Source organism: Puma concolor, chromosome F2 (genome assembly GCF_028749965.1).
Source record: "Puma concolor isolate L17-30 chromosome F2, mPumCon1.1.hap2, whole genome shotgun sequence".
In the NCBI taxonomy this organism is placed as follows: domain Eukaryota; kingdom Metazoa; phylum Chordata; class Mammalia; order Carnivora; family Felidae; genus Puma; species Puma concolor.
The window spans coordinates 34,606,772-34,631,943 of NC_141684.1; the positions used below are offsets into that span (position 1 = coordinate 34,606,772).

At 40.8% G+C, this 25,172-nt stretch overlaps 2 protein-coding genes across 5 annotated transcripts in view; one reads left to right on the top strand and one right to left on the bottom strand.

The window, feature by feature from the left end:
• DCAF13 (DDB1 and CUL4 associated factor 13) overlaps positions 1–3,426 on the bottom strand; it is a 28,382-nt gene extending 24,956 nt beyond the window's left edge. Inside the window, exons 1-2 of one of the 2 annotated variants that reach the window (XM_025922516.2) lie at positions 3,108–3,420; positions 272–471 (exon numbers count right to left, since the gene is read on the bottom strand). In XM_025922516.2, coding sequence (XP_025778301.1) covers positions 272–471; positions 3,108–3,177 — 270 coding nt within the window. In that variant the 5' untranslated portion in view covers positions 3,178–3,420. Of the gene's footprint in view, positions 1–271; positions 472–3,107 lie in introns of both variants that reach the window. The other variant, XM_086695370.1, reaches the window with a different exon arrangement.
• A 124-nt stretch (positions 3,427–3,550) lies between these two features.
• Positions 3,551–24,389, top strand: SLC25A32 (solute carrier family 25 member 32). 3 transcript variants are annotated; one of them, XM_086695371.1, is made up of 7 exons: positions 3,551–3,842; positions 8,231–8,381; positions 10,120–10,205; positions 11,514–11,674; positions 12,584–12,697; positions 13,255–13,400; positions 24,221–24,389. In XM_086695371.1, the coding sequence occupies exons 1-7, from the start codon at positions 3,689–3,691 to the stop codon at positions 24,267–24,269; spliced, it is 861 nt and encodes a 286-aa protein (XP_086551497.1). In that variant the 5' UTR covers positions 3,551–3,688; the 3' UTR covers positions 24,270–24,389. The 3 variants fall into 3 exon arrangements, with proteins under 3 accessions (XP_086551497.1, XP_025778648.1, XP_086551498.1); XM_025922863.2 differs by lacking the exon at positions 24,221–24,389 and adding an exon at positions 14,317–18,428; XM_086695372.1 differs by lacking the exon at positions 24,221–24,389 and adding an exon at positions 14,070–14,301.
• Positions 24,390–25,172: the final 783 nt, after the last annotated feature.

The following is a 25,172-nucleotide window of genomic DNA, read 5'->3' on the forward strand; positions in this document are numbered from 1 at the left end:
AAAAAAAAACCCTCACAAAACATCTACTACTGTAAACATGCTTTATTGTTTACTGTCAAACTGAGCATTCAGCTGCTACATTTCTAATTTCTGAGGTTTAGATGAGAAACCACTGGAGTAATTCAAACACAATTCATTCTTGAGAATTAACAGAAAATAGGACAAAAAAATGAAATCAAACCAATTAAAATCCACCATAACACGAAACTGAAGAACATCTGTAACATAACTATTTTTAATTTAAAATATCAGTGTTTGAAATGACACTTGCCTCTCCATCACATGCCCCAGAAAGGACAGTAGCCAGGCTCTTTGGGTGCTTTGCCAAGCAATTGACTCCATCTCGGTGACCATCCAGGGAAGCAAGGAATGGTTTTGCAAATACCCGTTCCAATTTGGTAGCATTTAAAGCTCTTACATACTCTCGCGGGACTTCAAAAGGATGTAAGGTAGGATCATAATTTCTTGGAACTGAAATAAAAATGACTCCTCTTAATAAAACAGTTCACTTTTAATATTTCCTATGGCCTTCCTCAGGTAATCATTCAATTTGCTATCCAATAAGCCTTTGTTAGGAACACTGTTCTATACCTAGCACTGTGAAAAATACAAAAATAGATGACCTTTCACTCAGAAACCTTTCAGTAAAAAACTACGGGAAAAACATGGAAGGCATACATCTTGCAGAATAATTAGACCCTATAGATACCCTCAGCTTTTCCTTTTACAAGTCTTACTACATTCTTTAACTGCGCTGTAAACCTTTCATGACAGGGATTCCACTACACTCCTCACTTTACTCCTTATGTGTTGCACAGTGCCTGGCACAAAACATATGCATGATAAATGTTTGCCCAACTGAGCTCTATGTTCCTTCTGAGGCAGGAAACACAACTCATCTCCCGTGCTAATCACTCTGATAGGCACACAGTGTTATGATTATGATTGTAGTTACTATTTACTGAACACTTCCCACATGTGTTTACTTAAAAAACAGTTTACAATGTACAAGGCTTCATTCCAAATACTGTATATTAACTCACTTAATATCCAGACCCTATGGGTTAAGTCCTATTACTATTTCTTATTTTACTGCTGGGGAAATTGAGGCATAGAGAAGTAACTTGCCTATGAAATGATGAAGCCAGGATTCAAACCAAAGCAGGCTGATTTCAGAATTGGTGTTCTTAACTATTATGCTATGCTGCCAAACAGGTTCTCAGTTAATAATTGTGCGTAGGAAATAATTCTAAGCCCACATGTCTAAAAAACGCTTAATGTTTAAAAGTAAGTGCATCTTTGGGGCACCTGGGTGGCTCAGTGGGTTAAGCGTCCGGCTTTGGCTCAGGTCATGATCTCGGAGTTTGTGAGTTTGAGTCCTGCGTCGGGCTCTGCACTGACAGCTCAGAGCCTGGAGCCTGCTTCAGATTCTGTGCCTCCCTCTCTCTCTGCCCCTCCCATGCTCATGCTCTGTCTCTCAATAATAAACATTAAAAAAATAATAAAAAATAAAAAAAGTAAACGCATCTTCTTACCCCACAACTTCACCTTGTCATTTTTCTGACTCCCTGTTAATGGTACTATATCTAACATTCAGTCAAAATTTACAAGGAAATAACATCTAAATAAGAATGAAAGAATAAAAAAAAGGTAACAAACGTCTTCCTTGATTTATGTATCACAAAGCTCCAATACTTCTATTTTTCCATTTTGCTATTAAAACTTCCATCAGAAACTATAAAGAAATAAGAAGATACTATAGAAAGTAAAACCCTTAATAACATCAGATGACTAAAAATCTCCTCATGTGGAGAGTCTATGACCAGCCAATCACTTACTCATTCCTCCATTTATAAACTTACAAAGCAACCACTATGTGCCAGGTGCTGTCTAGGCACAGTGGGTATAGAAACAAATTGGATTCTTCCCTTCTATGCAAACTCAGTGTGATGAAAAAGATAACCAAAATAATCATCATGAGACAATGTGATATGTACACACTCTGATGTCAGCACGAAAATATGTGATAAAAAGGACAGAAGAAGGGTGCTTTAAATGGAAGGGGCTACCACGGGAGATAAATACGGAAAGACTGTTGTTCAGAGAAAGGAGCTAGTGTAGACTGAGAAAGCGGTGTGCCACAGGAAGCCTGAAAGAGAAATGTCGGAAATGCACTCAGATCTGCAAGAGTAAATGTAAGCTACTTGCAAGAAAAGTAGTGACTAGTGAAAGGAAGATGGAACCAGACGTTCAAGGAATAGGGATGATGTCTTGTCCAGGTGACATAACCTAATTTGCATTTTAGAAATATTACTACCTTGATACTTAACCCATAAACATCTTGTGAGAAGAGACCACATATTCCCCTCTCAGCATTATTCATATATATGTTGGATAATCTCTACTATTCAATCAAAATAACAAAGTATCGTCCCAGCCTCATCTTCTATGGTTTATCCCCCTTACTCAAACTGATGACACGGCCCTTCTCGTATGCTTTACCTTTATTCCCGCCTGAAGGCCTTTGCACCTGGTATTCTCTGTACACATGGTTGGTCCCTTGTCATTTAGATACGATCCGCTATAATTCAGAATGTTAATGGGGGAACAGACCAGTAAATAAGATCAATAAAGAAGCCTTATTAATTTCATTTTAGCCATTCACGCATCAAACTTCTTCACAAGCATTAAGAAAACTTGATGGCTTCAAGTTTCACCTTTGTCTCTTCCACATTTAGAAGTATGTAATTTTGACGAAAGAGATTTAAAGAAGCCTATCAAACCCTTGAATCTACGAGTTTGGCTGTCAAGTTCCACTTCTCAACAACCGGAGCCAGAAACATCGGAGAGCAGCCGCTGGAAGGGGGAAGGCGGAAGTATTCCAGACATAACGAACTTTCCCACGTACCACTAGAAAAAGTTCTTCAAGAAGAGCCTTGAGGAGAAATTATCTGCTACTCAGTCCCGCAACGGCCTTATGTGCACTAAGCTTGCCTTGGCAAAAGGGAACAGGGAAAGAAAGAGACTGGAGCGTCAGTCTTCACCCAGCTTTACTCGGTGGAAGCCGAGTCCAGACTGAAGGCTGGTGACTCCCTAACTTGTCTCACCTCTTTGTAAGTCCAGCTTGGTTTCGCGGACATAGTTGTCCGGGTTCCGGCTCAGCATCTTCACCTTCATTTTGGCGGCTCGGTGTGCCCGATTCCGAGCGTTTCCTCCAAGTTTGGGTTACCCCCGCCTCCTCCGGCACATGCTACTTCCGCTTCTTCTAGACTACTTCCTGTCACGTGACTTCCACGCAGTGGAAGCCAGCCCCCTCCGCAGCACCCTGCGGCGCGCCGTAGTTTTGCTGACAAAGGTTGGTCCGAGGCGGTTTCTCTGCCGTACTCTAGCGTCCGCGTCCCTCGGCCAGAAACGGCAGCGGATGGGGACGGGGCGGGGACTTGGCGGAGGACGGCGCCCCGCCTCCTTCGCTCTCTCCGCTGGCGTGACGTGCTGCCCTGCCCCTCTCACGCTAGCTCTGCGTTGGGGTCTCTCCGCTTAGTTACCACGTACTTGCGCCCGTCCCGGAAGTGGGCTGGCCTCCCCCTGAGGTTTCTGCTCCTAAGGGGCGACCGTCGCCAAGGTGGCGGTCACTGCATCCCGGCCCACCTCCGCGGCCCTGGGCGTGGTATCAGCGAGCCCTGGGACTATGACGGGTCAGGGCCAGTCGGGATCAGGGTCGTCGGTGTGGAGCACGATATTCCGCCACGTCCGGTACGAGAATCTGGTAGCGGGCGTGAGCGGCGGGGTTCTGTCCAACCTCGCGCTGCACCCGCTCGACCTCGTGAAGATCCGCTTCGCCGGTAAGAGGCCACTCAGACCCCGGGCTCCTTATCCTTGCTGGCATCCCGAACTGGGTGATAAAAACGCAAAAGGAAGCCTTGCTCTCCCCTGCCTCCTTCATACTACCAGGCGAGCGTTAAAGAAAATGCTGTTCTGGCTCACCTGGAACTAGGTTTGAGGAAGGGGAGCGTGGGAAAGGGATCGGGCCGCCGTCGTCCCGCTCCCCGAATCTAAGGGATGGAGAGCAGGGGTAGAAAAGCCTGAGACAAGTTCATATTGGGTACGATGCGGGACTCAACGCCTGATTTGTAAAATAAGAAAAAGATTGTCACGTTTTAGGGCTTAGCCCTCACACGTGCAAATCATTCACCCTTGGAGGTACTTTGAAATCTTAAGGTTGCCACGTGTTTGGCAGTTGCGGAACCGTTGCTTAGAGTAGGGCGTAATCTTCAGCAGGTGCTTAGGAATAGATTTGGGATAGGATTCTCTTGAAGGTTTTTGGTGTTTTATAGTGTACGAGATCCTATGAAGGAATAGTTAGCTCAAATCCAAATACTGTGTTTTAAATTTACGTTTCTTGAATTAAGTGCATTGAGTTAAGTGAATCTGAGTTTTTGCAAAGTACTTTAGAAGTTAAACTCAACAGTAAATTCTGGAGGAGATAGTCTCAGAGAAGGTCTTGATAACTCCTGGGAAACTGTTTTCTGACGTTTGGTTTTCTTACTGCTACAAGTTCTGCCTTGAGAATTAGGTCTGCAGAAGTGGTTCATCTTCAAGAGTCAGAACAATAATACGTATTGTTCTCTTAATATTTGTCGACCGCTGTATGGAATACAAAGTACTTAAAGTTCTTGTCCTCAGGGAACTTACAGTGTAAATTATAGGCTTGAGTCTCAGTCACATAAAAGATAATTCTAGACAACATGAAATCAAGAGCAAAATGGAATAAATCCAAATATGAGTAGACTGTCAAGAAAATTATAGATTGCTGATGGCCATCTGTATGGGTCCCATTAGATCTTGAAGTTCCATGTAGAAAGACTGATAATTTGATAGCTGGAAAGAAGACAAACCATTCTATGAAGGAGAGTCAGTGAAAATTATGGAGTATACTCCCTAGAAGAAAACCCAGAAAGGCATATAACTTCCATGGAGTTTGTGAAGTGTGCACAAATAAAAATTATAACAAGTAACATTCATTGAGCGTTTACTAAGAGCAAGGCAATGAACTTAAAGTTTTTAGTAAATTCTCTGATTTACTACTCTGAACAACCCTGTGAATTTATTATCCCTATTATACAAATGAAAATAATAGAAGTTGACTAACTTGCTGAAGTCACAAGTTTATAATGGTAGCTGTGGGATTTGAGCCCAGGCAGTCTAATTCTAGAACCCTTTGACTCTTAACCATTCACCATTCTACTTCTAAGAATTCCAAGTAGACAGTGGCTTGAACATGAAGAGAAGAATTTTGGACATGGCTGTAGGCTTGTATGACTCGGTGTCTCTAGGGTTTTGTCTAGGAGAAGAGGTGACAGTTGAAATGATCGTGGAGGAATAGTGTTGGCTTGGTGAGTTTAAGATTGTGCTGTGAAGAAGATTGTGCATGAAGAAAGGGGATTCATGGTGTCTGAAAAGATTGGTAACCTTCCCATTTTGGAGAAAGTCTTAGGAGACCAGTGTGGCCAAGATTGACAGGTAAAATAATTGAGATTAGATGGGAAGACAAAATTAAAGATCTAGGAGTCAAAGGACTTTGTCATAATAAAGTGTGAAGTGGTGATAGAAAAGGAAAATTTAGGAAGATGAATCAAAATAGTTGATTTGCCTATGTACATATAGTATTGCAAGACCCAGTAGCTTAAACTAATACTTCCTGAATGTTTGCTAGGCATGATTTTAATGGCTTTATATTTATTAACCCATTGTAATTTTTAGAGTTAGGTTCTGTTATTTTTCCCATTTTGTGGATGAGCTAACTCAGCCACAGAGGAATCAAGTAACTGACTCAGGGTCACAATGTTAAGTGTTGCAGTGGAAGGGGGCTGCAAAGGAAATTTGGTGGCCTGAGAAAAAAGAGAAGAAAATCAGGAGAGTGTGGCGTAAAAGTAGCCGACAAAAGTATGTTTAGGAGGTAGACAGTCGTAGGTGCTACTAAATGGTTGGTGAGAAAGAGAGGACTCCCAAAGTGCTCTTTGGGGTCTTTGGGGCACTTGCAGTAGTGGGGTGGAGACCCAAATCAGATTTCAGTGGATTGGGAGGGACATAGTTCAGACTGTAACAGGTTCTTGCCCTACTTTCCAGCCAAATTTCCTACCATCCCTTCTCTCCACCAGCTGTATACTGTAGCTATACCAAGTCCCTAATGTTCTCCCGAACGGTGCCAGGCACTGTGGTGCTTCCTTGGATTTACACCAGCTCTTGCGCTTGTCTAGAGATAAACCTTTCTCTCCTTTCCCCAAAGACAAGTTTCTCATCAATCTTCAAGGCTCTATGCTAACGTCTTCTCTCTCATTTTCCCCGTCACTCGACTGCATGTCCCCGGTTCCTTCTGTACAGAACATTTATTTGTGTTTCTTCTGTAATCCTGTAGCACTTCATTTACCATAGTGCTCATAACTTTGCCATGCTGTTGCTGCTCTGTTTTGTCTTGAAGACTGTATCTGACCTCAGGGTCAGGATTTGTGTCCTACTTAAGTTTATATTGCCCCTTTGCCTGGCAATATAAGGAGTCAATAAATATTTTTTTTAAATAAAATGATATGCGTACAAATGAATGTTTTTCATGTTTAAAGATTTGTCCCTAACTAGGGTAGATAAGATTAGTATCGGGGTAAGTATAAGGTACAGAATAGTGTTGCCTTTTACTGAGACTAAAAAGTCTTACAAATTAAGTGACTTGTCAAAATAATGAAGAAATCAGTGGTTCATACCTATGAAAAGGCAAAGATGGTTTTTTTATGGTTTTGTTTTTTACCTCCAGAGAGAAATTATGTTGTGACTTTATTATTTAAAGGAAATGGAAAGGTACTTAGGAAAAAAATTATCGTAAGACTAAAAGAAGTGAAATTCAAGGGAAGCATCAGAAAGATTATGAAATACACAGCCAAACATTTCCTGAGAGCTAGTCCCTCTGTTACTTGCTTTTAAATTTGTATAAACTTCCCAACAACCTGTGAGTTAGGGGATATTTATCCCCATTTTTTTTTTTTTTTTTTTTTAATGAGGATGCTATAACTCAGAAAGATTAAAATCGTGTAGCTAATTAGGGAAGTTAGATCTCAAACCCAGGTCTCCTGACAAAGCTTCATGTACTTTAATCTCATTTCATGGTGTAACATTATCAGGTTAATGATGAAAGAAATTGGCTTTTCTCCCTTTCCCTGGTAATGGCAAACAGTGATTCTCAGCCAGACTCCATTATGCACAATGAAGTAGCAGCAAAGGGGACAGTGAACTGAGCATACTTTTATGTGGCTAGAGGACTGTTATTTGTATAAGCTTTCTAGAGGGCGGTTTCAGTATGTATGTATAACTTTTGACCCATATTCATGCCCATTCTAATAGTTAATTCTAAGGATATAGCAGTTTGTATGAAATGTTATACAGCATATTCACTAGAGACCTCTTAATAGTAAAAAAGTGAGAACAACTTTCAGGTCAACTAGGGGAATGATTAACCAAATGATAGGGTATCTATGAGAGGGAAAACCATCATATCATTTTTAAAAATCTTTTGGAGGCCTATTTAATAACAGGAACTCTCACAATATACTCTTGAGTGAAGAAAAAAGCAGTATGCAAAACTATGTATAGTAAAATACCAGTTTTATAAAAATATTATCTAGATTATAAATTTGACATTCTCTTTCATTCCATTTCCATGTAGGAAACAGAAGGCACATTCAAAATAAGATAATTCTGGGGCATGGGGGGTGCTTGAAAAGACTATTTACAAAGATATGAGATTATAGCAGAACCACTGGGAATACTGCAATATTCTGGAGCTAGAAAGAGCTTGGGCTGTTGCCACCTGAAGAGCCAAAGGTCAAAGGGAGAAAGTCATTGAGGGAGGGCCACCTTGAGAGCAGCCGTGACTGTCAGTAGAGAAGTTCAGTCCAGGGGTGCCTGGGTGGCTCAGTTGGTTATGCGTCTTGAATTTGACTCTTGATTTTGTCTTAGGTCATGATCTCACAGTTCGGGAGGTCGAGCCCCTCATGGGGCTCGCGATGAGAACGCAGAGCCTGCTTGGGATTCTCTCCCACCCCCTCTCTCTAAATAAATAAATAAACGTTAAAAAGAGTTTTCTTCTGAATTTACCTCCTTAATATGACTGTGTGATGTCTATGTTTATATGTGATTCGGGGCTAGAACTTTCCTCTCACCTAATTTTGTGCCTTTACTGCAGTGAGTGATGGATTGGAACTGAGACCAAAATATAAAGGAATTGTGCATTGCTTGACTACCATTTGGAAACTTGATGGACTACGGGGACTTTACCAAGGAGTAACCCCAAATGTGTGGGGTGCAGGTTTATCCTGGGGACTCTACTTTTTCTTGTGAGTAGATCTGGGAGATTTTACAGTATTAAAAAGAAACTTTGTTTTTAGTGATTTTACATTTCAGTTGATGAAGCAAGATGAGTCCTTTAATCAGTTTCTTTGAATGGGAAGGGTCAGAAAGAGCACCATGTTTATTTCATTCTCTGTCAGCTATTATCAGAGGCATTTGGTCTGGAAGAAAGTTCTTAATAGGAAGAAGGTGAAAGGGTGAGATGGAGAAATGCTCTTACCTACAGAAGCCACTTCTGTGAGTTGAGTTCAGGAAGATGCCTTACCAAGATACTTCGGATTCCTGATGAAGTAAGAAAGCCGAGGAGGACAGGCCTTGGGGTCCCCATACCAAGAACACATACCAAGGGAGCTGTCTCTTGGGAACAGAAAGTAAAAAGCCAGTGCCTGGCTAAAAGAGTTTGAGGCACATCCCATCTTGCCTCTTAACTTGACCTGCACCATCATCTTCCCTCCTCCATCATTTCCTTCCTCCCTCACCTGTCAGGTCTCCTCACCATCCTCATGTCCATTGCAGAAGCCACTGAAAGCACCCATGACAGGTCCATTGAGCTTAGTGAGTGTGCCCGAGTGTGGGCATTCCACAGATGCCTCTAATAATTTGAAACTGAATCCAGGAATGGAGAGGCTTTTCTTTGTTTTAATACATGGCATTTTTAAGAGAACATCAATACCTGGTCTATCGGCCTTTTTCTCTTTTGTGTTTGTTACATATTCTACTTTCCCTCCAATAATTTTATGGCAGTATGCAAACCACAACCTGAAGATATTTTTAAGTGAATGCAAAGTAAAATTTAACCTTCGTATGGTTAAAAAATGTATTTTTTTTCAGTTCTAAGACAAACCTAGATGTGAAACTATACATATAAAATTTCTTCTTTTATGAATTTGGAGTTGTGTAGGCTCTCCAGTGAGAGTTTCTAAGGACAAGCCCTATGAACGTAAGGTGTGTGTAATGAGAATTTCTTATAAAAGTATGCTTGTTTCATGTTAGAATGGTACTGGTAGAGTTTGGAAGGCTTTTTGTAGCTGAAGTCTTCTTCCCAGAGGAAAATGGAAATTGGAGCTAGAGAGAATAGGCCGATTCGACTTCTCTGCTGAGAAACATTGGGTGGCCTCTCGATTTTCTGCCAAGTAAAGCCCAAATGTCAGTGTGTCACTCAGGTGTGATTCAATTTTCCATCTTCTCCCTCCACCCTTATTATAACCTTTGCTGATGTTCATCTGTTTCCCTGTTGAAACTACCCATCTCCATGCCCGGCCAGTGCCACCTCCCACACAAGCCTTCTGTGATCTCAGCCGTAGTTTCTCAATCTCTTATGACACCGTCTGTGTTGTCTTTATTATGATTACTTGTGTTCTGCTTATGGTCCTTGTAGTCTGCTCCATAGTCCCTGAACATATCGTTTTGTCTTGTGTGCCCAATTGCCTCACCACTGCTACAGCCTTCCCCCTCCCAGTTTTCCTATTGTTTTTCTTAATTGATGAGTACGTGATGAAAATATTTTGCCTGTGTAGTGCTACCCATATACATTTGCAGGAAGGGGTGGCAAACTCTTACAGTAAACCATTTCCAGCAAATCCACTCTTGAGACTGTGCTTGCCTTGGGCATGGACGTTTACTTTTGGGGTACTGCTGTTAAATTACACACATTTCAAACAGACTTTACTGCTTTGTGATACCTATTCAAATATTTATCAAACTGCTCATGTTTAATTCTTTTAGTTACAATGCCATCAAATCATACAAGACAGAAGGAAGAGCTGATCGTTTAGAGGCAACAGAATACCTCGTCTCGGCTGCTGAAGCTGGTAAGGCAGTGTGTGAAATATAAAACATCAACTTTTTTATTTTTGAGAGAGAGAGTGCATGCAGAGGACAGGCAGAGAGAGAGGGAGACACAGAATCTGAAGCAGGCTCCACTCTCCGAGCTGTCAGTACAGAGCCCGTTGTGGGGCTCACACCCACAAACTGCAAGATCATGACCTGAGCCAAAGTCAGACTCTTAACCAACTGAGCCACCCAGGTGCCCCTAAAACATTAACTTCTAACTTGATTTTCACTTTTGGTTTTTGTTTTATTTGCCTTTTCCCCCCTTTGAATGGTAGAGTTTAATTATGCTTATCTATCTAATCAGTTATCACATGGAATATCTTAGAAAGCAACTGTTCTTATTGGTTACTCTGGACAGATTGCAAGAATTTTAGTTATCACAAAGGAAGTAAAATTTAGAAAAGTTACGACTTCCTGATAGTTTAAGATAATTTGGTATATTTTCTTCAGTTAAAGTATAATTTCAGTTTTTAAATTAGTTTAGTACCCTTGTTTAACTGCCTCATGGATGTGTAATATTTCAAAGAGAGAAGCAAAGTAGGACTCATGTCTTTATAACTCATACTTTGACACCTTATTTACTGATAGCTCTCGTCCGAAAAAAATCTCATTTTGAATACCTAGCTGCTAGCACAGACCTGAATTACCATGGGACTTAATAAATGTTTGATGAATAACGGACTATTGAGGAAACTCAGCAAATGGAAAACTTAACATCTACAAAATTGTCACTTTCTGTAAAGAATGTAAAATTTATTTTATAGTTCTTTAATTTTTGAGATGCGTAGCTACTTTGAATGGATTTGAGGAGGGCTGTGGGAAAGTTGGGGTGGATATGCGTGCACATGCAGAGATTATTGAGGTGTTGGATTCCTGGTCCTTTTCCCCTGATCATCAGCCCATCTGGGTCATACCATATCCTTCTCCTAAATGTTTATATCTGCTGTCAGAGTCTGCTTCCCAGGACTTTCATTGTTTCTCTACTCCAGGCTGTATTGGTTAAGAGCCAGGATGTCTCTGCTGTCCTCAACACCTCAAAAGGAAAGCATTTCACATTTCCAGCTCCCTTTTAATCTACTTCCCACTAACTGAGGAACTTTTTCTGACCACCAAAACTATGGCTACGCTTTAACCCTAAGACTGTGCCTCAGAGACTTGATCTCACTGTTGTAGGTACAGCCCCTGGGCAACCCCATTGTTTATATTACTGGACTGTCATTAATCTGGATTGTCACAAGTGGCAAAGTACCTGTATGCTGAGTAATCTTATTTAAATTTGGTTTTAGGAGCCATGACCCTCTGCATTACAAACCCATTATGGGTAACAAAAACTCGCCTTATGTTACAGTACAATGGTGTTGTTAACTCCTCACAACGACAATATAAAGGAATGTTTGATACACTTCTGAAAATATATAAGTATGAAGGTGTGCGAGGATTGTATAAGGTAATGACTTATCAATATATTTTGGATAACCGAACACTGTAGCTTCCCTTGGCTCTATTGTCTGAGTTCTGAAAAACCTGTAGTCAGTCCCGAAAAGGGACCAGACTCAGGCAAGAAGCAGTTGAATGAAAACTGAAATTCTGGTTTATATAATATGGAAATTGTACTTTCATCTGTTTATCCTCCTTACCGTAAGGTATGTCATCATGACCCTGGTGGGTGCGAGAAGGCCTGTCTAAAATTTGGACAGTAACCATTCACTAAGTCACACATCACAGTCACTCATTCCTTACTACCCTCCCTAGAAACTGTGGTCCCTTGGGAACTTGCTTGGTGCTTAGTTGGTGTGTGTGTGTGTGTGTGTGTGTGTGTGTGTGTGTGTGTGTGTGTGTTTATTGTTCCCTGATGAAGTCTTGGAGTGATGGGGGGGTTCATGGGGTCCGGAGCTGATGGCCAAGAAAGAATTCTTCAAGAAGTCTTTGGTGCAAAAAGGTGATTTTACTAAAGTGTGGGGACAGGACCCATGGGCAGGAAGAGCTGCATTGGGGTTGTGGGGGGTGACCATTTTATGGAGTTCAGGGAGATAAAGTCAAGAGGGAGTTTCCAAAGAGACTTTCACATGTTGAAGACTTGTCTAGCTAAGGTTATATTTCCCTCCAGCAAGGCATTAACATTAAGACAGTAGGGATTCTTGGACTTTAGGCCTTTGATGGGATTGCCTTTTTCTGGTAAACTGGTGGAGATTCTTACCAGTTTAACCATTTGTTGTTTGTCCTTTCTTGTTTTTGGGAAGCCTGGAGTGTCCAAGGAATATCACACATGTCCCACCTGGAACGGGGGATGGGGGGATGGGTACTAACTTGTGCTTTGCCCTCAGCTTGCCTCATACTCCTTCATCATTCCCTTTAGGGATTTATTCCTGGGCTGTTTGGAACATCACATGGTGCCCTTCAATTTATGGCATATGAATTGTTGAAGTTGAAATACAACCAGCATATCAATAGATTACCAGAAGCCCAGTTGGTAAGATGGTTCTTTAAAAAAAAGGATATCATTGGGGCGTCTGGGTGGCTCAGTCGGTTAATCATCTGACTTCAGTTCAGATCGTGATCTCATGGTTTGTGAGTTTGAGCCCCACGTCAGGCTCTGTGCTGACAGCTCAGAGCCCGGAACCTGCTTTGGATTCTGTGTCTCTGTCTCTCTCTGCCCTTCCCTCGCTAATGCTCTCTCTCTCTCTCTCTCTCTCTCAAAAATGAAAAACGTTAAAAAAAAATTAAAAAAAAAAAGATATCATTTACTTTTGTAGGCATTTAATAGATGCAATTTTATCACGTTTACTTTGGTAATGTTGCTATGATGATGACTACCACTAATTTAATTTATAGTTAAATATTTTATGGGCAAATGACACACAAATATTAATAATAAAACCCCTTATTTGCACAGAGCTTGTGTTGAGGGGGAAACCATATTTTTCACTTAAAGATCCATTTACGTGTTTTCCTATATAATTTTTATTTCTGTATTTTTAAAGAAATCCTGTTTTAAGGAAAAACACATGTTTTGTGTTGTCATTTTAGAGCACAGTAGAATATATATCTGTTGCAGCACTATCGAAAATATTTGCCGTGGCGGCAACATACCCATATCAAGTTGTGAGAGCTCGTCTTCAGGATCAACATATGTTTTACAAGGGCGTGTTGGATGTAATCACAAAGACATGGAGGTGAGAGCATGCGGTATATCAGAATGGCTTTTAGGAGGTACCTTGCATATCTCAGAATCTCTTGTTGCTGTTAGTTTTATAGTAAAGGCCAGCGTGCTGTGGTGAAAACACGGCTGCTGGCCCCTGCTTTTCCATTTCCCATTTACTACATATAGAAAGACAGACTTAATCTCTCTGAGGCTTGATTTCTTCATTTGTAAATTTAGAATATCTAGGCTGACAGGGTTGCTATAAAAATCAAATGAGATCTGTGCGACAAATTAATAAAATTTAGTGGTTATAAAATACTTGAATGGCATTGAATGAATATAGGAAGTCATAAAAAAATGTAGTTTAATGCAATTAAGCTGCTACTTGCACAATAACTTGCAAATACTTGTCTCTGTGTATTAAGGAGGTTCTTGTTCTTCAGCATGTAGATAAACGTTTATAGGTAGATATCCCCATGTTTCTCTTTAAAAGGCCAGAGCAGAATATTTAGAATGTTTAAATTTAGTTCACTGAATATTTATCGAGAACCCAAGTGACAAGTTCCTACTCTAGGCATTAAGGAAATAAAGTTTTATTTTGTGGGTGCTATATTTAGTGTTGTCTGCCATTTATATAAGCTGTAAGATTGTTAATGCCTATATTAGATCAGTTAATACTCTTGCATGTTTATACATTTAGAGACATTTGAAAGATTATCATTAAAGCACTTCTCAGTTTTGAAGTGTCCCTACCCTCTCTTCCCGAGTCAGTCCACGGAAGGAATGTAAAATGGCTCATAAACTACCTTGCTTCAGGATGTTGAAAACATGGACTACAGTCACAGGGAGGTTTGACTGCTGGTTCCATGCCATATGTCAATTAAGCGTTTGTGTCTTCAGGCCAGCTATGTAGGAAATTAAGCATTTATCTATGTTTCCTTTTAAAGGAAAGAAGGCATCGGTGGATTTTACAAAGGAATTGCCCCCAATTTGATTAGAGTGACCCCAGCCTGCTGTATTACTTTTGTGGTATATGAAAATGTCTCACATTTTCTACTTGACCTCAGAGAGGAAAAAAAAGTAAGCTAGAAGAAGATCATCTCAATTCGTCTGCTTAACGCAGCAGTTGCTCCTTTGTGTTTGAGGTATAAACCTCAGAAGAATGCTGCACAGCAACATGGTTCATAATGGAAATTGGTGTATAATCATTAGAAGTCAAAGAACTGCTAAGACTTTGCAATGTTGTTTTGCTCTTTGCCTTCCCCATATGTTTGGGACTTGGCTACCTCTGCCAGAAATGGCTCCCATCAACATGACAGTAAAACTGACGTCAAGTGGAGAATTTCACAAATTTCTCTATTTTAGTGTTCAAGTAGAAGCTGATCACAGCATTTGTTAAATGGATTAGATGAATGTGCTTCTTTTTGTGAACTCATTTGCCTGGATCGGCTTTAAAATCAATCTGTGTGCAATAGCAAGAAAATGGCTTCTGAAAAGAATTGTCGTTGTTTCAAGAGTAAATTAAACTTTAATTAAGGATTTGCTGGAAAAATTGTTGCTTAAATCCAGACCATTTTTGAATTGAGAAATTTTGGTGAGGTAAAAAAAAAACACCACCACCGTAAATGTGCGTTAGTTTAAATTCAGTTGGAATGTGCTAACTAGGGAAATTTGAGACGTATATACTTCTCTTCATTTAAGAAATATATTTGTTGTCATTCTGTCATTAATTTTTTCCCTGGGGGCTCTTCCATAGTTTAAAATGTAATTGTGGATCCAGTTATTATATTTTTTGACATTGGTACTTGGTGTTTCTTAAACTTAACAAAATCTGAACTCAGATGCAGCTGTGTCTGCCCTTATTTAGAATATTTGGCTATAAGTCACTAATTGGCTATAAATCACTAATAGATCACCTCACACACATACTGGAATGATTGGGATCTGTATGTTGAGAAACTGTGTGGAAATGGGAAACTTTAACTTCTTATTTCAACTATGAGATGTATGGGTCCAGATCCCAAATAAACGATTAGTCTAGATTAGTTGCTCATATTCAGGTTTAAATACAGATTACACTAATGGCCATTATTGATTTAACTTTTATGAGTCATTATAAATATCTATAGAAGCCTGTCCCCAAAGGATGCCAGAATAATATTTTTATTTATCATAAACTTCTATGAATGCTGTTGCACTTCCATCTAGTTGTAAATAAAACATTGTGGTTTTCAAAGCCATATTTAAATGGTTCTTTGAAGATAGGTCTATTTTTTATATTTTGAAATGGCATTGTTCTAAAAATGTGGAACAGTAAGTAATTGTATTTACTATAATCTCTTGTAACATGCACAGAAATACTTTATAAATTAAATGTGATGTATTTTTCATCCTTCTGGGTTTACTACTATAATTCATCTGAATTCCTGACGTTAGTCCCTATACAAAATACTGGCTGCAGTTGCTGTTTGGAATTTTAGAGGTAGTGCCATTATTTGAATCCTTCTTGTGTACCCCCAAATTAATAAAACATAATTTCTGTCTTCTAAGAGCATATAAGTTTGCAGAATAAATAAATAAATAAGTGTTAAATAACTCCAACCCTAGATGAACGGGTAAGAAGATTTCTACAAGGCCCTCTAAGGGTTCTGAGAAAAGAGAACTCATTCAACAACAAATCATAACTGAGTTCTTGCTCTGTGCCAGGTATGTTACCAAGCACTGAAGACACAGCAGGGAATAACCCAGACAACATTCCTGCCCTCAGGGAATTTTCATTTTAGTGTGAGTGACAGAAAACAAATATATGCATAGTACAGTTTCAGATATTAAATGCTATAAATAGAACTAAAACAGTTGGGAATAGTGTTGCTATCTTAGGATGGTTAGAGTAAGGAAAGATCTCTTTTGAAGGGTAGTGTTTGAAACATTTTGAAAGAAGTGAGGAAAGCAAACCACTATGGGATAGAGGAAACACAGTCTTCTAGGCAGAGCAAATAGGAAATACAAAGGCCCTGAGGCAGGAATTAATTTGGCTAGAGGGAAGGAGTGAGGTTACGGTGGCCCATACTGTGTGGTGGAAAAGAAATGCAGGATTGGCTTCAAATTTCAGCTTTCCCCTTTGCTGTTTGGCCTCAGGCCAATAGTTCACCTCTCTGTCTCAAGTTTTCTTATATGTAAAATGGTGATTTGATTTGTTCCTTTGTGGATAAGGAGGATATGAGGATGCTTGGGCTAGTGATTTATTGAGGGAGTGCTCTTAAGAGACTCTAGAAGATGAGGAAGAAGTTTATCATCACCCTGACCCTATGGGACAATGCACTATGTGTTGGACTACAGAGGTTGTCCTGCCCTGAGGTGAGAGCTTGGGCTATTATGTTCTTACATCAGGCAGAAGAGGGGAGGCTAGGTCCCTTTCCTCAGTTGAGAGCAATCCTCCAAAATAAGGTGAAGGGGAGGGGACAGCTGTTAACAGCTGGGATATGGGTGCACCAACCCTGTAAAAGGAATTTGGTGGGTCAACAGCATCTACAAATGAGGCTATTAAAAGTATGTAGCTCATAGGATTATTGATCAGATTAAATGGATTAATCCATGTAAAGTGTTTAGCAGTGTCCCTGGGCCAAAAAACATTAGCATGGGCCAGATCTTCTAGCCCATGGTCAGGGGTTTAGATTGTGGGGAGATCATTCTAGTGATTGTATGAAGAAACAATTAGGAAGGGCACCTGGGTGGCTCAGTCGGTTGAGCGTCCGACTTCAGCTCAGGTCATGATCTCACAGCTCATGGGTTCGAGCCCCACGTCAGGCTCTGTGCTGACAGCTCAGATCCTGCTTCAGATTCTGTGTCTCTCTCTCTCTCTCTCTCTCTCTCTCTCTCTCTCTCTGCCCCTCCCCCGCTGGCTCTCGCGCTCTCTCTCTCTCAAAAATAAACATTAAAAAAATTTTTTTTAAAGAAACGATTAGACAGACAAGAAACAGGGTTACTAACTAACTAGTTAGGAAGCTTTCACAAATACCTAGTCAAGACCTGGTGGGTAGCGTGGACCTGGTTGATGGGAGTTGGAGGTAGTTTATAGCTTGTGGGGGGGGAAGACTAGAGCAGTCTTCATGGAAGGGCAAACTTGAAGCTTGGCCTTGAAGGTAGAGATTTCAAAGGGAACCACAGGGGAAAAAAGAAAGCATAGGTGACCTCTCTTGAGCAGTGTGTTGTCAATGTGGTAATAAAAGGAACAAATGGAAGAGACAGCTGAAAGATTGGGACCAGAACATGAGAACTTTCAGAGTCTCACTAAATGTGTTTGGGTTTTATGTGATGGATAAAAGAGAAGTGAGTCTCAGAACAGAGAGACCCGGCTACATCTTAGGTGTGACAGAAGAAGACCAATCAGATAAGAGGAGCAAACTCTGAGGGAAGGGGTTATCAACGGCATAAATATTCTAGTAGGTTAAAGATGAGTGTCACTGATAACTTTCAGCAGATTCAAATTGTAGAGGCTGAAGACAGATTGCAAGCAGCTAATCAGGGTGGGGCAAATTGCAAGTATCCATTTCACTCTAGGCTCGCTCTTGGATTTCAGCAGATAAAGGAAAGGTAGAGAACTTTAGCTTGAAAGAAAGTGCTGGGAGTCTAGGAAGGGGTGCAGGTGGGGGGAGGTTGGCCAAGGGAAAGCCAGAACATGATTGTAAGAATGCTTGAAGATTAAGATACGGGCCAAAACAAAACTTGTCGGAGCTCTGCATCAGAGAACGAACATATGGTAGAATGTGAACCCAAGATTGTGTTGGGTGCCATGCCTTGTGAAAAGGTTATGTTTCCTTATGTGCTTTTGTAATATGGCAATTTTATAAAGTCATGTTTTTTAAACACCATACTAGAAAAAGGGTACCGACTAAAAAATATGTTCGAGTTCATGAGGCACCAGAGCAAGGTTTGTCATTTGAATGTGGACACATTACCGAATGTAAAATCCTCCAGGTAGAGTATAATTACCCCTTCAATAGCAAGGCCTCTTTGGTGATTATAAAATTGCTTACAGAAATAAAATACTGTGAAATGATTTATTTAACCTTTGTCTTTTGTAAAAATGTGTTATTTAACATGCAGAAAATATGTGAGGTTTTGGGTTACTTTGGGTTGAGTCTTGCATTTCTTTTCAAATGAGTGAATAAGAAACAGACTGTGAAAGTACCTGTCATGAATACCTCTTATTGGCTGCTTGGCATCTGTTTTTCTTCCTTCTGAGACTAGTAGCTGGAATTTCTTGTCAGAACCTCCCCACTCCCTCCGTTCTCACCTTTGAGATTTAGACGGAATTGGCCTCACCTGCCCCAGAAGATGGCCCTGATTAGCAGAGCCAATCTGAATGTGCAATCTCTGTTCATAATGAATGTTTGGAATTGACATAATTACCTAAACTGGTCCAGTCACTCTTAAAAGCTATTTTTTTTTTTTCTGTGTATAGTGACAAAGATTCTCTCTCTGCTGTTTCACAAATTAGGATTTGTGTAATTCACAGCCCTCCTCAAAGCCAATTTAAGATCATGAGTTGGGGAAAGGAAGTTTGTCCAAAATGGAGCCAACACCAAAGAGAGGACAATAAAAATTGAAAGAAAAGAAACTAGGTCTTAAGTCATGTTACAGGAGATTCTAGATCAGTTCCGACCCCTAGCTACATGTACCTCTGTAGTTTCCCATTGGGTGAACCAATAAATTTCCTTTATTTTTTAAGCCACTCTCAGGTCTGTTACTCACTGCAACTGAAAACTTCCCCGATGACACAGAATCTGTGATCCAGTCCCTGAAGTCTATAGGTCATCTGCCCGTCAGCTATCATGATGTTGAAATCTTGTTTCTATGGAAATTGATGTCACCTTTAGGAAAAAGCACTTTGTGATCCTTCCATATGTTGTATAGGTTCTTGAAAATGTTTATACCTTTAATAGAAAACATTGTTACTTAATATTTGTAAAAAAAATATTCAACTCACTGTGAAAAGCATAAAAGAGGAAGACTGACCAGGAGACTTAGATGAAATCTGCTTACAGTAGAAGGCCCAACAGTACAAAAGATGGATGATTTTGAAAGTTGTCCTCAGTATATTTTCTGACATCAGATATTACAAGATTTTGTGTTTATATTGAGTTTCACTATATGTTAATTGTGATGTTAGGCTTGTTCTATTCAAGGCTAGAAAATAATAAAACTAATTCATACCCGGCATGTCAAAAAAGCGACAAGATGCTTTTGTTAAAGTGATTCACATTAACCTCTTTCCCACCCAGATTTTAAACTAATTCATAAATATACAAGGTAAGCGGAGCATGAAATATTATCCTTAGTAGTAGTAAGGCTGAAATTAGAGAATGAGACTTCTGTGTCTGTGGGAAAGAGGCCTTCCTTAAACCAAGCCTCAGAGCCATACAGATACACCTGTCCAGCCACAGACAGCACTGAACCGAGGCTCTCTTACAGCCTGTCCTTGTACAACACAGCAAGGAGAAATGGGGCTGAAGTCATGCTCTCTGTGAGCAGCTTGTCCCCCAAGAGGAGAGAGAGAAAGCACCACTCATGCTCCCTTCCTTGTCCCCAAATCCAACCAGGTAAGTCACACCTGTCAAGTCTAAGTCCAACCCGGAGACAGAACAGACAGCAAATTTAACCAGGAGAAGATTAAGTAAATGCATTATGGGAACTCTAAACAGTACCCGAAGGCTGAGAGAGAGTAGCCAAGGAAGGACAAGCTTAGAAGAGGGTCCCCTCTGACATTCAGACTTCTTGAAGAAGGTGCGCTTGCAAAGCACTGGATGGTGAGAAACTCTGCTGGGTTTCCTGGGCCTGAGCTGGTTTAGAATTACCTGACAAACAGGAAGTGATCCCCGAGGACACAAGCAAGCCAAGGCTAGTGAGCAGGTTGTCAAGGGAGTTGGGACATTTTTGCAGGTGCAAAACCAGGGCAGACTTTGTTCACATTGGAAAGGCTACAGGAACAACTCTGTAGGGGCAAGCAAGCCAAGACTTACGGATGGGCGCACTGGGGAGTCAGGAGCACTGCCACAGCAGAAGCCAGGACTCTGCGGTGACCCTCTCAACTGCAGCAAGATAATTAGGCCTCTTGGGCTGGGGCTGCAAGGTAAAGGACTGCATTCTGGATATGCAACTGGAGCAAGGCACCACCAGACAGACACACACCCTACTGACACGAGCAAGAAAATGCAAATGGCAGCACTCTGAAACCAGGAAGACCAGATTCTGTCTTCCGAGATGTTCCTCCAGTATGCTCTACTTAATGGGGTCATTCTTTTTTTTTTTTTTTCTTTTTCCTTTTTGAGAGTGCAAGCAGGGGAGAGGGGGAGAGAGAGAGAGAGAGAGAGGGAGAGAGATTCCCAACCTGGCTCCACACTCAGCGCAGAGCCCAACATAGGACTCGATCCCACAACCCTGGGATCACAACCTGAGCTGAAATCAAGGGTTGGATGTTCAACTGACTGAGCACCCAGGTGCCCCATTGATAGGCTCATTCTAAAGGAGAAAGAGAGTCCAGTCCATTGTCACAGAGTAGGTACTGAAGAATGAATTTAGAGCTCCGCAGCAATAAATGGATAAGTAGCTTAATTGACCCTTTTGAGTATTTGGCTTCCATTTGCACCCTTTTACACACAATCTAATTCCTGCCCAACAACAAAGCAACTAACTCTGTATTTTAGCCTAGCATGATAGAGCTATCCTGATAGGTGAAGTGCTTGCTCTTCCCCCAAATGAGAAAACACAAAGCACAACAGTCAGTGAATCCATTGCTGGATATATTAATTCCTCCTCAAATTCAGTCATGGTCCCACTGAATATTTTCTTAACTGAAGATTACATTGTAAAGTTGACCTCCACCAACTTTTATATAAAATAAAAATGGGAAGGAGAGAAAGGGAGAAAAGGATTAGCCCATATAAATAAACATGCATAGAACAAAAAGAAAATATCCAAAGCTACCACAGTCTTGGTTTCTGTCATTGTTCACAAGGTCATAGTTGAGATCTATAGCTTCTGCCTTTAACTACCCATTCTACATTTTCCTTGACCACAGCCAGAGCTCACAGCTCTGGGTTCTTTACCTGGTGAAGTAGATCCAAATCCTCCTTCCCAAAAGGTCTGGGTCCTCAATCACTCTGACTTTTTTGGTTCCTGTAGCTTTCCATTAATCTTGGGCATGGAGGAGAACCTGGGAAAGTCTCCTGCGTTCCAAACATAGTCCTTGCTTCCACCAAAGCAGCAAACAATTTCCCTTGGTAATTGGGAGCCGTCAGTAAAGTCAATAGATTAACCTGTTTTTCACCTGTTGGTTCAGTGGTCTAAAGAGTGCAAAATGGTCAGGTAGCAGTCTGTGTATATGTAGGCTTCTAACACGGACTCCATGATCCCTGCCCCTTGAGGTAAACAACCTATTTCTGCTTATGTATCTTTGGGACCAGTAAATATATCTGGATATAAACTCCCATGACTATGTTATATGGCAAAAGGAATTTTATAAGTGTAATTAGGGTCTGTAATCAGTTGGCTGTAATCCAAAAGGAGATTATTCTGGGTGGGTCCAACCTACCTAATAGGCAACCCTTAAAAGCAGAAGCACTGTCTTGCTGGTCTGGAAGAAAAACAGCCATGTTGTAAGAGGAGGGGCCACATATCCAGCACCTGGGAGGGACCTTTAGGAGATGAAAGGAGTCCTCAGCTGACAGCAAGAAAACAAGGTTTTCTTAACAACACAACTGCAGGGAATCAGATTCCGCTAACAATCACATAGCTGAGAAGAGGATCCTGAGCCTCAGATGAGATGACTGAGCCAACACTTTCATTTCAACCTCGTGACACTGTGAGCAGAGGACTCAACTAATCTGTACCTCGACCCTTGACCCACAGAAACCATGAGACAGATAAATTTGTGTTGTTTCAATCTACTACATTAGTTGTGCAGCCAACAGAAAACTAGTACAGTCTCATCTTCCAATTCAGTGGAACTATTGTTGTGTCCCCGGCTGGAATTCCCCGCAGGGAGAATAAGATCTCCAAACCGGCAGAGTTCAACATTGTCAGCAAGGGAAGCAAAAAATCTGCAAATGAGTTATTAGGTATGATAGTGAGAGAAGCCATTCTCATTTCGACTGCTTGCATTCTGGCTACAGGAGAGAGAACAGCACGTAATGATTTCTCATCCAAGCATGTACTACAACTTGTAAGACAGAACCCCATCCTTTTAGGATATTGTCTGCCAACTGGTACCATGATGAGTGCTCAGTCAGCCATTTCACCTTTCATTTAGACTAGCTGATAGTCTAATGTATGAGCTATGTGGTAATGCCAGTTAATTCCATGGGGTGAGCCCGATTGTTGGACTTCTCTGTTGTAAAATGCGGTTTCTGGATCTGAAGCAGTGCTGGGTAGAATGTCATGAGAGTGGTTAAGGCATTCTGTGAGTCCATGAATGGTATCATGGGCACAGAGAGCAATCTATATCCTGAATATATGTCTATTTCCATGAGAATGAATATCTCCCCTCCAGGGTAGAAGAGGTCCACTAAGTGGCTGACTTGTCCCCTCAGGGAATGGTGCCAGTGTTACATACTCAATGCTAGTCTCTACTCAGCAGTAACACTAGCCAGTCCAGCTTTTTTTTTTTTTTTTTTTTTTTTTGGAAAGAGAGAGGGAGAGAGAGTGCTCAAGTGCGTGAGAGTGTGGGGAAGGGGCAGAGAGAGAGGGAAAGAGAATCCTTAACAGACTCCTCGAGAAACATGGAGCCCAACATGGAGGCTGGCGAGGGGTCCGATCCCACGACCTTGAGATCACGACCTGAGCCGAAATCAGGAGTCAGACGCTCAACCGACTAAACCACCCAGGTACTCCATCAGGCTAGCCTTTAAGATTCTGTGTTGTTGAACATAGCCTCCATCTTTGCCACCATGGCTTCTTTGTTCGTGGGTCCATTGAACCAGCACTGGAGTGGCTGGGGAAAGAAGCTGGCATCGACAGTGTGTTATTTTGTCCGTCTCAGTATTAAGAGCCTCCTCTGCAATGGACATCCTTTGATAGGCATTCACATGGGACATAAATATCTTCACAATCTTTGCCAATTCAAAGATGTCTGAACTAATGTTCTTGTCCCCACCCAAAATGTCTTTAATCCCAGTCCCATTTCTCAAAATTTTTACCCATCTTGGTTAACTTCTGTCTTCAACATTATTTAATCGAGATTCCTTCTCACCCTCTTTTCCTTTCCGGATTATTCTGAAGCAAATTCCAGACATCATATCACTTTACCTTAAATATTCCAGTATTATTATCTTTAAAAGATAAGCACTATTTAAAAATAACCACAATATGGGGCACCTGGTGGGCTCAGTCAGTGGAGCATGGGACTCTTGATCTCAGCGTTGTGAGTTCGAGCCCCACCTTGGGCATAGAAATTACTTTAAAATAAAAGAAAGAAAGAATTTAAAGGGGCGCCTGGGTGGCTTAATCGGTTGGGTGTCCTATCTCAGCTCAGGTTCGTGATTTCAAGACCCACATCAGGTTCTCTTTTGTCAGTGCAGAGCCTGCTTCAGATCTTCTGTTCCACCCCCCTCTCTGCCCCTCCACCACTCATGCTCTCAAAAATGAATAAACATTTTAAAAAAGAAGTTAAAAAATAGCCACAATACCTTTATCACACCTAAAAAATATGTAATTATTTGATATCAAATACCCAGTTAGTGTTCAAATGTCTTCAACTATCTCAAGCATCCAAATAAAGTAAAAACATCGAAATGGATTGAGATGATAGTAAATCTCTTTTAATACAGGTTTTTTCTTTCTCTTTTCTTGCAGCTTATTTGTTGAAGAAACCAAGTTGTCTTTCAAGTTTCCCATAGTCTAGATTTGCTATGATTCTGTCATGTCAATTAGCATGTTCTTCTATCCCTTGTATTTCCTAAAATCTAACGGCTATATCTGGAGACTAAATCAATCCAAGTTTGATTGTTTCTTGGCAAAACTACTTCTTGAGTGGTGTTACGTATTTTCATTAAGAGATACATAGTCTGGTGCCTCACTTTTTGGAATGTTATCAGTCATTGATGATCATTGCCAGATCTCTTAATACATGAGGGGTTGAAAATTTGATATTCTAATTCTATCACTCTTCATTTGTTACCTATACCAACACACCCTATAAAATACTATAAAACACACACACACTTCTATAAGGGGAAATGTCCCTTCATCAACAGTTTGGTTACCCAGAAATACAGTTCATATAGAGAAAGCAGAATAAATGCTTGTTTTTTTCCTATTTGCCAATTTTCACAGTGACAAGTTGGTTTCCTGGCATCCTCCAAGTTGACCAATGAATTTTATGTTCATCTCATTATGAACTCCTGCATTAAAACACATTTGATGTGTTGCAAACCATTGCCATTATTTTTTTTTTATTAAAAAAAAAAAAACACCTTTTTTTTAATGTTTATTTTTGAGAGAGGGAGAGACAGAGTGCAAGCTGGGGAGGGGCAGAGACAGAGAGGGAGACACAGAATCCGAAGCAGGCTCCAGGCTCCAAGTTGTCCGCACAGACCCCAACGCGGGGCTCGAGCTCATGAACCGTGAGATCATGACCTGAGCTGAAGTCGGATGTTCAATCGACTGAGCCACCCAGGTGCCCCAAACCATTGCCATTATTATCTTTACTGATCCTTAAATTGTATTATCTTTGCCAGTGGGAACCAATTCAAGTTGGCTCTTGGCTCCTTTTCAGTTATCTTTCATAGTTGCCTTGTTTTCCACT

Excerpts from the sequence above, each read along its gene's own strand:
- SLC25A32 (XM_025922863.2), top strand. The coding sequence starts at position 3,689 with ATGACGGGTCAGGGCCAGTCGGGATCAGGGTCGTCGGTGTGGAGCACG. Across the intron at positions 12,698-13,254 it reads GATTACCAGAAGCCCAGTTG|AGCACAGTAGAATATATATC; the intron begins GTAAGATGGTTC and ends TTGTCATTTTAG. Across the intron at positions 13,401-14,316 it reads GTAATCACAAAGACATGGAG|GAAAGAAGGCATCGGTGGAT; the intron begins GTGAGAGCATGC and ends TTCCTTTTAAAG.